This window comes from Phocoena sinus, chromosome 15 (assembly GCF_008692025.1).
Source record: "Phocoena sinus isolate mPhoSin1 chromosome 15, mPhoSin1.pri, whole genome shotgun sequence".
NCBI classification, from domain to species: domain Eukaryota; kingdom Metazoa; phylum Chordata; class Mammalia; order Artiodactyla; family Phocoenidae; genus Phocoena; species Phocoena sinus.
This window is the reverse complement of record NC_045777.1, coordinates 51,197,238-51,210,261: the sequence shown is the minus strand read 5'-3', so window position 1 is coordinate 51,210,261 and position 13,024 is coordinate 51,197,238. Positions and strand designations below refer to the sequence as shown.

The following is a 13,024-nucleotide window of genomic DNA, read 5'->3' as shown; positions in this document are numbered from 1 at the left end:
CTACTGAGCCTGCGCGTCTGGAGCTTGTGCTCCACAACAAGAGAGGCCGCGATAGTGAGAGGCCCGCGCACCGCGATGAAGAGTGGCCCCTGCTCGCCACAACTAGAGAAAGCCCTCTCACAGAAACGAAGACCCAACACAGCCAAAAATAAATAAATTAATAAATTAATAAATTTAAAAAAAAAAAAAAAAGAGTAGCTCCTGCTGGCCACAACTAGAGGAAGCCTGCAAGCATCAACGAAGACCCAACGCAGCCAAAAATAAAATATAAATAAATAAATTTATTTTAAAAAAGTATAAAAAAAATTTGAGTTCATAAAAATTATCTTAAGAGACTTCCCTGGTGGTGCAGTGGTTAAGACTCTGTGCTCCCAATGCAGGGGGCCTGGGTTCAATACCTGGTCAGGGAACTAGATCCCACATGCATGCCGAAACTAAGGAGCCCATCTGCTGCAACTAAGACCTGGTGCAACCAAATAAATAAATTTTTTTTTTTTTTTTTAAATAAATATTAAAAAAAAAAAAGTATCCTAAGTGTTCTTGGCTCACAGCTACTAGAGTCAAGGGACCTTGATTGAATCACAGCTCTAATGATCCTCTGGGCACAGAGCCAAACTTCCCCATCTTCCCACCATTTTTCCAGCTCAGGTTCACAGCCTCAGGACAGCACAGGAATCTGCTCTGCTTCAAGGCCAGCAAACTGGACTCAGACGCTCCTAATGGCAGCTGCCCAAGGGAAGCTCCCAAACCCGAGTTCCTAAACCCCCTACCAGGCCAAGTTGTTCCCGTTTTGGAGGGTCACACAAAGCAGAAAACAAAGTGTGTGACCCAGTCCCAGGACATTTGAGGAAACGAGTGCCAGCCCTAGCTCCAGGTGCACCCCCCCAGGCTGCCCAGGCTGTCCCCCTTCGCCCTGCCCTGGGCCAGGCCTGCTTCTGACACCAGAGCCCACATCCGCCACAGGAGATGACAGAGCTCCCCTGCCAGGGGCTAAATCTGGGATCTGGCTGCTGTGCGTCCTGGCCCTGCCACTTGACCTCCGACGCCTGGTGAGGTGGCCCCTTCCCTTCCTAACCTGCAGGGACAGGCCTCCATGGTCAGTGGGCTGGCGGGAGGGGGGTTGGGGGGAAGCACGCCAGCTTCCTGGCGAGGGGCAGGTGGGCTTCTGGGATCTATCCCAGCAGAGAAGGTCCTTGGGCCTGTGACAGAGTAGGTGATTACAGGGGACAGCAGGGGGCCCAAGCTCTGGCTTCCAGGCCTAGGACAGGCAAACAGAGGGACAGATGGCAGCGGCCCCCTGCCTCTGTGGCCTTGGCTGCAGTGTGGACCTGCCTCTTCTGGGCCCAGCCAGGCAGGGCCAGGCCACTGAGACAGGAAGCCCACGGGTGAGGGGGGCTGCCGCTGGCTCTGTCGCTAAGACACTGCCCTTGGAGAAGTTTCCCTCCTTTCTTGTGGACAGATGCAGGCCCTGAGGGCCACCAGGTCTCAGCCTGGGGTCTCTAGCTCACTTCTGGTCTGGTCTCTGGGACTGCCCAGCTGCACCCAGCAGGGAGACCCCAGCTCTGATCTCCCTTCCCTTCTGTCCCCAGTCCCACCGGAAGTTCTCTGCCCCTCGGCATGGACAACTGGGCTTCCTGCCACACAAGAGGAGCCGCCGGCACCGGGGCAAGGTGAAGACGTGGCCTCGGGACGACCCCAGCCGGCCCGTGCACCTCACGGCCTTCCTGGGCTACAAGGCTGGCATGACACACACTCTGCGGGAGGTGCACCGGCCAGGGCTCAGTGAGTGGCCTCTAGGGGCCCCTGGGGGGCGGGCCGAGCACCCCTGACCGCCAGAAGATCTGGAGGTCCTTCCAGAGGCTAGGAGCCACAGCTGGGCTTCCGGAGGGGAAACAGCCCCAGAAGGGGCCAGGCCCCGCCCATGGGCACCTCAGTCAGAACGTTGACTGCTGGCCGTGCCTCAAGAACCGATTTGTCATTGCCCCAGTTTACAGATGAGGAAATAGAGCAGTTATGAAACTTGTAGGAGCTAAGATTCAAGGGCAGGTGCCCCTACACACTTCCGGTTTTGAGATCATCGTAGTGTGGTTATAAGAAATAATACAGAGGGATTCCACGCACCCTTTACCCAGTTTCCCCAATGGAAACATCTCTTAAAACCATTGTAATATGTCACAGCTGGATAATGACATGGATACACCCTACTCATCTTATGCTGGATTCTCCTGAATAAGATGTGTGTTATTTAGTTCTATGGTTCTGTCACGTGTAAATGACAGGTTCTGTCATGTGTAAATGCGTGTACCCACCACCTTGGAACGTTCCATTCCCACAACAGCCCGTCCTGTTGCCCTATTATAGCCACAGCCGCCACCCCCCAACCTTCTGGCAACCACTCATCTGTTCTCCATCTCTCCTAAAGTATATATTTTTTGGCTGCACCACGAGGCTTGCAGGATCTTAGTCCCCTGGCCAGGGATCGAACCCGGGCCCTCGGCAGTGAAAGTGCCAAGTCCTAACCTCTGGACCGCCAGGGAATTCCCCTAATATATATTTTAGCATATACTTCTTTGACTTCGGATCAGCCTTATTAATAACATCTATAAAATCATGGGTTTAGGACAAGTCTTAGGTTTTGTTCTAGAACTCATCCATATACATTCATAGTGCCCATTTGTACTCCCCTAGAGGATGACCAACCCTATCCTTTGGGGGATGCTGCTCTGGCTGTGGCTCTCCTGGCCCACTCCTGGGAGGTCTGGTGGGGAAACCAAGGCAGAGCAGGTCAGGCCTTACCTGAGCTGAGTCAGAGCTACTATGGACACCTGTGGGGTCTTGCCCAGCAGTGGCTCCACACGCAGGGCAGAGCAGGGAGAGAAGGGCTGGGAGTGGGGAGGCTCAGGGCTGGAGGTCAGGGGCCTGCTCACAGGGGCTTCTGTCCGCAACAGCCCTGGGGCTCTGGCGCTGGGTCCTCCCGCGGGCAGGTGGGGCTGTGGTCGGCACTTCCACCCCTGTCCCCTCTCCATGGAACTCCCCATGGGACTTGGAGGCCCCCCTCCACGCCTCTGTCTCTGGGTTTCGTTCAGAAATTTCCAAGCGGGAGGAGGTGGAGGCGGTGACAATTGTGGAGACACCGCCTGTGGTGGTGGTGGGCGTGGTGGGCTATGTGGCCACCCCGCGAGGCCTGCGGAGCTTCAAGACCATCTTTGCGGAACATCTCAGCGACGAGTGCCGCCGCCGCTTCTACAAGGACTGGTGAGGGATGCCGGGTGGTTGGGCAGGAGGAGGAGTGTCAGCAGCGTGTGGAAGGCAGAAAAGTGTGTGTGTGTGTGTGTGTGTGTGTGTGTGTATGCGTGTGAGTGTGTGATGCCTTCCCTCCAATAAAAGACAATGACTAGAGGGTTGGAGAGGAAATTAGTTAGAGGAAAAAGGAAAGCAAACATTCTCATCCTCAGGGTGAACTAAGGAACTGATTTGATGGAATGTCAGAGTTGGTTCCAAGCTTCCTAGCAGCCAGGGTGAAAAGGGAAATAGCCAACTGACAAGCTCTTTTCATCAGAAAGAAGGGCATCCTTAGGCCTCAAATCTTCCCTGGCATTAAGTGCAGAAAGGGAAGGCACCCCTGCCTGAGGAACCTCACAGACATCCCCTTCCATATGGAGGCAGAGGCACGTGTAGCCTCCATAGGAGATGAGGACCTTGGGCCCCAGTGTCAGAGCAGGTTGTGTGACCACAGGCAAGCTGACTGACCTTTTAGAACCTCACCTCACACCCCCCACCCCGACACACACACACTCCCCACAGACACCATCAAAAGGGAACAGGAGAGGTCTCCGCATCTTGGGGCAGCCCTGAGGATGAGCTGAGCAGAGTGTGTCAAGTGCTCAGCACAGGGAAAGAGCTCAGCGAACGCCAGCTGGCCTTGTTTTTGCTGCTGCAACTGTGATCAACTTGCCCCTCATCTGACCTCTGTGATCCTCGGTTTCTTCATCTGTAGGATGGGGATAATGATGTCCACCTTCCAGCATCCTGGCAAGGGTTAGGAACGATGGGGTGTGGGGCCTGGCCAGTCCTGACTGTTCGCTTTAGAAGTGGGTTCAGCAGCCATGGCAAAGTGGGCACATGGCCATGGCTGGCTGGCACGCCCCTTCCCTGGGCTCCTGCACATCTGCTCACTCTCAGCCCCAGGAGGCAGGGAGGGTACCCACTTTACGGAGGAGGAAACTGAGGCCTAGAGAGGGAAAGACAGTCTGTGCTTAAGGAGGGCGCCCGGAACCAGCCCAGGGACGCCAGGGGCCCAGCAATGCCTCCCCTGGGAAGGGGAGGAGGGAGGAGGGGGACCTCTAAGTCCATGCTTGGTAGGATGCAGGCTGAGCACCCTCTGTGCACGACTCAGGCACAAAAGCAAGAAAAAAGCCTTCACCAAGGCCTGCAAGAGGTGGCGCGACGCCGACGGCAAGAAGCAGCTGCAGAGGGACTTTGCTGCCATGAAAAAGTACTGCAAGGTCATCCGGGTCATCGTCCACACCCAGGTCAGCTCTTACCCCCTGGTCCACACTGGTCAGCCAGTCCACCACCTGGGCCCAACCTCCCTCAGCCTGGCTTCCCAGAGCCCTGGCAAATGTCAGCCTAAAAATACTGTGAGCCTCGGGCATAGGCCCAAAGTGTCAGCTGACCAGCCAGCCGCCTGCAGCCCCGGGGATGGGGTGTTGGGCATCAGTGCACTCTGAGGGCTACGGGGTACTGGCCACACCCAGCAGTCAAACAAGGCCCTGAAATGCCCCAAAGGTCCAGGATCACCTGCCCAGTGTTGGGTGTGGGGGTCCGGCAGCCTCTGTTTGGGGTCTGGCACATGTGGGTGTGAATCAACATTCGTAAGTGGGGTCTGGCTTTGTGTGGGTTGACAGGTTACCTATACCCTCTGGCTTTTTCTGGAATGCTCAGGGAAGCCTTCCCAGGCCCGGAGCAATGACCCTCCCCACCTGTCTGAGTTACTCTCCCACTTGTAGATCCTGGTTATGTGTGTCATTGGTTAACATCCATCTCCCTCCATAGACTTGAGCTCCATGGGGGCAGGGGTCACAGCTTCCTGCTCACTCTTGTACCACACCCCCCAGGAGGCTTATATGCAACAGGTCCTCCATCAGTACTGGTTGAGCCCTATGCTGTGACCTAACCGTGTCCCTGCTTCCACCTCACACAGCAGCAGCCAGAGATGTTTAAAAATGTGCAACAGATCATGTCACACCCTGCACTTGGAATAAAGCCCAAGCTACTCCCTATGAGACCTGCCTGGCCAGGCCCCTGCTCACCTATCACCGTCCTGAACCCTCCTCCCTGTTCACCACAGTCCAGACACACTGGTCTCATTTCTGTCCCACCAACCACGGCCCCCCCATCTTCCCTGCCACAAGGCCTTTGCATATGCGGTTCCCTCTGCCCCAAAAGCTCTCAGATCTTCACCTAGTGGTTCCTTCTTGCCATTGATGTCACCTCCTCAGAGAGGCTCTCCTTCACCACCCTCATGTGCAATAACTGTCCCCTCCACCCTCAATATTTCATCACAACACTTAGGCCTATCCAAGAGTTTACTTGGTTTCTGCCGCCAACTAGATGGGCCAGGATGCTGTCTGCCTCATTCCATGCTGCATACCCAGTGCCTCGCACAGAACGTGGCATATAGGCACACCAGAGCATGGGATCATCTGTTGAATGAATGCGTGCATGAAAGTCTGCCAGGGATCACCAGCTGGCCATGTCGTATCGGCAAATGGGGGCGTGTGTGACTTTCTGGGAACCGAATGGCCGTGCCATGTCTTACAGATGAAGCTGCTGCCCTTCCGGCAGAAGAAGGCCCACATCATGGAGATCCAGCTGAATGGCGGCACGGTGGCTGAGAAGGTGGCCTGGGCCCAGGCCCGGCTGGAGAAGCAGGTGCCAGTGCACAGTGTGTTCAGCCAGAGTGAGGTCATTGATGTCATTGCCGTCACCAAGGGCAGGGGCGTCAAAGGTAGGGCCGGGTGGGGATGGCGGCTCCAGGAAGGCTGCCTGGAGGAGGTGGGGGCCAAACTGGCCTCTAAGCCACCCGCCCCACCCCTCCCACCTGCAGGGGTCACGAGCCGCTGGCATACCAAGAAGCTGCCGAGGAAGACCCATAAGGGGCTGCGCAAGGTGGCCTGCATTGGTGCCTGGCACCCTGCCCGCGTGGGCTGCTCCATCGCCCGGGCTGGGCAGAAGGGCTACCATCACCGCACAGAGCTCAACAAGAAGGTGTGTCTGCAGGCCTGGTTTGAGGGGGGATGCCCGTGACCACACCCCAGTGAGTGGGGTGCATGACCCAGATGCTGCCTGGCCCCCTAAGGCTCTGAAATGCCACCACCAGCGCCTGGGTCTAAGCCCACATTCTGATGGGTGTGGGCATCTTGCCAGCCCCAGAGGCTACCTGCTGTCCCCAATGTGCCCTGTGCTCCTGGCAGATCTACCGCATTGGTCGGGGGCTGCACACGGAGGACGGGAAGGTGGTTAAGAACAACGCATCCACCAGCTACGATGTGACCGACAAATCCATCACACCACTGGTGAGGGTGGGCCGCCAGTTTGGCTGAGGGGCCTGGTGTGCATGTGTGGGGCAGGCCTGTGGGGTGCTGCCCTCTCCCAAGAGCTCAGGCAACAGGGTGGACCACGTGGGTGGACCAAACCCCTGCTGTTTCTGCATCCTCAGAGCCACCACTGCAGACAGCTCATCCTCCAGCTGCTGTCACAGGGTGCAGAGTGCAGCAGCTCTGACTATGGCCTTGGAGTCAGGCTGCCTGGGCTCAAACCCCAGCTGCAGTGGGTAGCAGCTGCGGGGCCTGGAGCAAGTGACTTCACCCCTCTAAGCCTCAGTTTCCTCCTCTGTAAAATGCAGATTTTTAAATAAGATAATCACGGGAAGGACTTGGGGTGTGGCTCAGATGCTGCCCTGATTAGTGATTGAGAATGTCACCCTAGGCCAGGGGAATTCTCCTAGGGCCCCCAGCTGCCTCCTAACCCAGCAGCCCCTTTCCTGGACCCACCTTCCCACAGGGTGGCTTCCCCCACTACGGGGAAGTCAACAATGACTTCATCATGCTGAAAGGTTGCATCGCGGGCACCAAGAAGAGGGTCATCACGCTGAGGAAGGTCAGTGCCAGGTGGTGAGCTGGGGAGTGGGAGCCCCATGGGCCTTGGGGTAGTTGGGGGGCTGGCCTACCCTGTCCTCCAGCCTGCTTCAGGAGGGGTGGGGATGGGGAAAGCAAAGAGGGAGAGGTTCTAACAGAATCTGGGTGAGCAAGACCTTCCTGACTGGGGGTAATGGGAGGGGCTGAGTGGGGACCTCCCACGGTGACAGCTCCGCTCTCCCACCGGCCGCAGTCCCTCCTGGTGCACCACAGCCGCAGGGCCCTGGAGAACATCGAGCTCAAGTTCATTGATACCACCTCCAAGTTTGGCCATGGCCGCTTCCAGACAGCCCAAGAGAAGAGGGTCTTCATGGTGAGCCCAACAGCCTTGCTCTCTGGGGCTCCGACACCACATCCTACCTGCCCCAGAGCAGGGAAGCTGAGCAGATGGGGGTGGCACGCATGTCCCTGCACTCATCCACAGGAGGGGGCTTTTAGGGGTCCAGTCCTGGGCACTGATTCTTGCCAGAAAGGAAGTAGGGAAGGAACAAGTGGGAGAGGGCACAGGGCCGACTCCGCGTAACCCAGGCGGCTGGTTAAACCCCTGTGACTAACGCTCCTCCTGTCCCTCGCCCACCAGGGTCCCCAGAAGAAGCATCTTGAGAAGGAAAAGCCGGAAACCTCGGGAGACTTGTAGGCAGGATGGGATGGAGGGAGCCTGAAAAAAGCGCGGCGCAACCCCCGCCTGTCCCCTTGTCTAATAAAAGCCAGAGACAACTCTTCCCGCGGTGTCTCAGAGTTGGGGGGCACGGAAAGGCTGGTCAACGGCCGGCAGCCCGGGGCTTAAGCGCCGGGAAACGACGAGAGTGTACGCGGCTCAGTGTGGTGCACCGCGACAGCCACCCCAAACCCAGCGCAGCTCAGCGGCCCGCCCTGGGGCTAGGAGCAGGGGGGCAGGGGCGGGGCCGCGGGGACCGCTCAGGAGTGGTCCTTAGTGGTGGGCGGGGCCTGCTGGAAGACGGAGGGGGCAGGTCCTCGGGAGGGGGCGGGGCCTCCTGGAGGCGGAAGCCGGAACCCTAGTCCCGGGGTGGGATTGGTCCGTGGAAAGGGCGGGTCAACGGGAGGCGGGCCCTGCGAGGGTGTCTCGCACCTCTGGACGTGATTGGTCCCCTTGGGGGGCGTGGCCTAGGGCTCCGGGGCAGGTCCGGGATCCGAGTGGGATTGGTTCTCGGGAGGCGGGGCAGGAGGCGGGCACAAGCACCAGGTCGTAGGTCTGTGACCTCGGATCTGTTGGAGGCGGCGATCGTGCAGCGGTCCCATCGGCGCCATGTCGTTCTGCAGCTTCTTCGGGGGCGAGGTTTTCCAGAACCACTTTGAGCCGGGTACGACCTGTGACCTCCTGGAGGACAGCGGGGGCGGGGACGCGTATTAGAGGGGGCGTCTCAGCCCTCCGGGTGGCGATGGAGCCCCGGAGTCCCGGGAACGGGGGCCGAGTGTGACCGCGCGGGGAGGAACGCATGTGGGTAAAGGGGATACAGAGGAGGGAGGAGTTGGGGGTTCCGGAGAGTAGGGGTACTTGAGGGGAGAGGGACATTGGAGAGAGGGTGTCGCTGTCCTCGAGGAGGACAGAACTTGAGTGTGAGCGTGGCCTTTTCCGAGGAAATCTGCGGGGTCAAGGTATGGGGGTGGTTACGCCGTTGCGGGTATCCGGGTCAGGATCAGAACTTTAGGGGGAGGCGGTGGAAGGTCTTGTCCAGGGGCAGCTCCTGTGACTGGCCTGCCTCTCCTTGGGGCATCCTCCTGATATTACTCCAGCCCTTTCTTCTCCCCGGTGCCCCAGACCTGCGGGGTAAACTGGAAAGCACGTCTTGTTGGGGTCCAAATGTGACCGCCTGGGTGCCTACCCCACCTGCCCAGGGCCCCAGGTTTGGGTAACCAGGAGTGCTGACAGGCTGCCAATGGCCAGTGAAGCTTGACTGGACAGCCTGGGTCAGGTAGGAGGGGTGGAAGGTAGGGGGTGAGTGGTTGGTTTGGGGGCATGGCCGGCAGTCAGCCCTGGGCCCAGGCTTTGAGAGGCCCAGATGAATCCCCTTCTGGGCTGTGCTGCCTGGTCATGGACTAATTTGGTAAAAATATGTCCACAGGCAAGACTAGGGCAGCGACCTACCCCTGGGTGGGATTTGTTGGGTGTCAGCCCTCGAGGGAGCTGGGATGTGACACCCTGGTCTCTGTGAGCCAGCTGTGACATAGGACCCTCTGGGCAAAGTCCTCCTTTCAGACTCTCTGGCTGTGGGACTCCGGGTTGTCCTCAGGCTACTCTGCCAAGCTGGAAACTCCACTCCCACAGCAACTCCTGTTTCCTCTTTTCTTCCTCAAGTTACTGGTAAAGGCTGAGTAGGTCACAGACTCCAGGGCAGGCTGTCTCCAGGCCAGGCAGGGAGCGAAGGGTGACTCAGTACCCCTCGAGTGACCCCCAAGCAGTTTCCTGTTCTGTGAGTCAGTTTTGTAACCTTTCTTTTTCCCCCCTCAGGGTGATCTTTTGGAGGTAGGTTAAAACTCATCCTTCTCCCTGGTGCTCTGTCTTCCTGGCCCTCTGTCTGACTGGAGGTCTTTTGCTGGGATCAGTCTTTTCCTGCTTGGAGAGCAGGCTGGTGTCTGGGCATCCACCTTACGGCTTCTTTGGGCAGAGGGAGGTCCACGTGGGAAGGGCCGGGGGCTAGTGGTGGTGCTGGCCATGCCACAGTCCCCACTGTGTGGGGCCTGCTTGTGTGTGAGGGGCAGAGCTGTGTCCTCATCAGACTGCCTGGGTTCCTTCCTGGCTGCACACCCTGTAGCTGAGCATTTTGCATCCCTGAGCCTCAGCTTCCTCATCTGTAAAATGGGAACATCTGCATTACAGGGCTGTTAAGAAGAGTGAAAGAAATAATTGTGAAAAGTGGCTCTCCTGGCCTCTGGCACAGGCTCAGAACTGCTAAATATGAGCTCCATGCTGTGTCTCCCCCACAGAGCCAGGCTTATGGGTGGTGGGTGGGTGAGTGGGGAGGGTGTGCAGCCCACCCTGTAACCGGAGTGCTGCTGTCCTCTCCTGGGTTCAAGGATTTAGGTGCTCACCCCCGAGGCACTGGAGCCAGCATCTCTGCTCTTACCTCCCCTTCCGCCCCAGGCATCTACGTGTGTGCCCAATGTGGCTATGAGCTGTTTTCCAGCCGCTCAAAGTACGCACACTCATCCCCATGGCCGGCCTTCACCGAGACCATCCATGCTGACAGTGTGGCCAAGCGTCCAGAGCATAATCAGCCTGGAGCCTTAAAGGTGGGTGGTAGCAACTGGGGGGCGGTGAGGAGGTGTCAGCCAGGGGGGTCCTGAGAGCCCCCCACCCCTTCCTGCTGTTCCCCCTACAGCTGTAGGGGCCTAGGGTCTGTCTATTCCAGGCCTCTGGCTTCAGCCAGGGGAGCTGACACCCCAAACTATTGGGAGAGCCTGGGGTCCTGGTGGGAACAGGGAAACAAGATGGTTTTCCGGGGCAGGTTCTGCGCCAAGGCCAAACTCTCATGCCAGCAGTTACCTTGGGAAATAGGCATGGGGAGGACCCCATGTGCTGGTGGCAGCAGGGGCCATGGCTGCAGCTGTTTTCATGGCTGTTTTGTGGTCTTCCCAGGTGTCCTGTGGCAGGTGTGGCAATGGGCTGGGCCATGAGTTCCTGAACGATGGCCCCAAGCATGGACAGTCCCGCTTCTGAATATTCAGCAGCTCACTGAAGTTCATCCCTAAAGGTGAGCTTGCCTGCTGGCAGCTGGGCACAGACCTATGTACAGGCCTTTAGAGGCCCAGGGGCACACTGTTCTCATGCACTTACAGTGACAAAGCATGGGGGCACCAAAGCGTGCTGCCCAGGGCCACTGGAAGGTGTCTGCGGGACAGGGACAAAGGGCAGATGTCCTGCCTCCTGCATCTGGTTGATTGTGTGCAGGGCGGTGCGGAGGTTGAGTTCTGGGGCTGTGCAGCTGCAGGCTCGCTCGTCAACCTCTCTGAGCCTCCTCATCTTCTGTGTAGTGGGCGTGATGGCAGAGCCTCCTTTACAGGCCCGTTAAGACTGGCTGCATGAAAGTGCACTGGGGTCTGGAGTGTAGTAGGGGCTCAGTAAATATGTGCTCCTGTTGGCAATATTCTTATCACTGGTAGATTGTTTGGGAGCCGTTTTTCATTTGTGTATGTTTTATCTGAGCTCAGCCTCCTCTCTGACCCATTGCTCTCTGTCTGCATCCCCAGCCGCCCTCTGGACTCCTTCGCACTCTTTGTAGCTCAAATCCCTCTCCTCATTTGCTGCCCGCAAGACTGCGGCCAGTCCCTAGTCTCAGTTTTATCCTCTGTAAAATGGGGTTGCTAACCGCACCTGCTCGCTGCCCTCACTGTGGGGTTAAGTGAGGCTGTCTGTGAGGGCCGGTGCGTGATAAAGTTTTGATAATACTTTTGTCCTTTTGTAGCTATTTGTCCTCCGGTACGTGTGGAGGAAAGACAGACTCTGGGTTCTCCTGCAGGTCTCAGGGAAAGAACTGGGCACAGAGACACCCCCAGGCTGCGGGTCTGGGTCCTCCCAGCTCTCTTGGTCTGCAGGCTGCAGTGGGAGTGGGCTGGGCCAGGGAACGGTGTCTGAAACCTAAGTTAGCAGCGACTTGTTTTTCTCTCCCCTCCCTCATTTCTTCCAGGCAAAGAAACTTCTGCCTCCCAGGGACAGTAGGTGGGCAGCCCACACCCAACCCAGATGGACACTGCTTTGTGGCCACACTCTGGACATCCCACATTAGAAGTGGAACCTCAGACATTTGGACAGGGGAGCGGGGGGAGAGGGGTAGCTGAAACATCAGGAAGGTTCCCGAGGCCTTGCCTCCGAACAGGCTAGGAGAAGGGAAGAGGCTGGGAAAAGGAGAAGGCTACACTAGGCTGCCAGGGGGTGCCTGGAGGCCCCACTGTCGGCTCTCACAGGAGTCTCAGGGAGGGGGCTCTAGGCCTGGCTCGTCTTAGAGTGATGGTGCAGCCTCTACCTTCTCTCCTCAGCCCGCTGCCCCCTCCCTGCCTGTTTGGACTCACCCCGGTGAGACCCAGTTCTGAGATGGGCTCTGGCCCTCGCCGAAGCTCTTGCCTGTCTCCAGCAGGCTGTGCTAGGAGAGAGAGCGCAAACAGGGGCGGCTCCAGTTGGCTGCTCCAGCCCTGGTCACTCTATGATTCTCTCTGACTAAACCCTTCCAGGCAGCCAGAGTGGTGATGATCTGTGACCTGCTGGGGGAGCAGGCTGAGGGGACAGATCTCTGGGCTCTCGGTTATGAAAGGAGAAATCCCGAACCCTGTTGCACCATCTGTGTGGATGCTGCTTGCCCCACTCAGGCTTAGGAAAGCAGCTATTGCTCCATCACCTTGACTGTGCAAGGCTGGGGACACCGGAGCTCACAGCCTACAGTTCACCGCTTCCGGGGACACAGTGACTGTGCCTCACTGCACATGCTCTGAGGGTCCTGCCATCAGGGAGGGTGGGCGAAGCCCCTTCCATCTTGAATCCTCTTTGGAGTAATCAGGAAGAGATCAATAAACAAACAGAACCCAGGCTTGCTGTCTTTATTAACAACATCAGGGACTCCAGGACCCAGGGTCAGGCTTTGCACAGCTGTTTCACTTGTTCCGCAAATAGTTATTGAGTTCAGTGTCAGGCTCTAGCTTCAGTGCTGGGGATGCAGCCATGCCCTTAAGGTCTTTTTTTTTTTTAATTTTTAAATTAAATTTAATTAATTTTTTTATACAGCAGGTTCTTATTAGTCATCAATTTTTTTTTTTTTTTTTTTTTTTCGGTCCGCGGGCCTCTCACTGTTGTGGCCTCTCCCGTTGCGGAGCAC

General features: G+C 57.5%; 2 protein-coding genes across 3 annotated transcripts; both read left to right on the top strand.

Moving 5' to 3' along the window:
* The first annotated feature begins 854 nt into the window (after positions 1–854).
* On the top strand, positions 855–7,923 carry RPL3L (ribosomal protein L3 like). Of its 2 annotated transcripts, none has more exons than XM_032607218.1 (10): positions 855–1,049; positions 1,590–1,782; positions 3,087–3,255; positions 4,397–4,532; positions 5,824–6,010; positions 6,110–6,270; positions 6,477–6,578; positions 7,066–7,161; positions 7,393–7,512; positions 7,780–7,923. In XM_032607218.1, exons 2-10 carry the CDS (start codon positions 1,743–1,745, stop codon positions 7,834–7,836), a joined length of 1,068 nt encoding a protein of 355 aa, XP_032463109.1. In that variant the 5' UTR covers positions 855–1,049; positions 1,590–1,742; the 3' UTR covers positions 7,837–7,923. The 2 variants fall into 2 exon arrangements, with proteins under 2 accessions (XP_032463109.1, XP_032463108.1); XM_032607217.1 differs by having other exon boundaries at positions 1,027–1,096.
* A 458-nt stretch (positions 7,924–8,381) lies between these two features.
* Positions 8,382–12,738, top strand: MSRB1 (methionine sulfoxide reductase B1). The gene is made up of 4 exons (XM_032605727.1): positions 8,382–8,521; positions 10,303–10,451; positions 10,798–10,912; positions 11,846–12,738. Exons 1-4 carry the CDS (start codon positions 8,467–8,469, stop codon positions 11,875–11,877), a joined length of 351 nt encoding a protein of 116 aa, XP_032461618.1. The 5' UTR covers positions 8,382–8,466; the 3' UTR covers positions 11,878–12,738.
* The last annotated feature ends 286 nt before the right edge of the window (positions 12,739–13,024 follow it).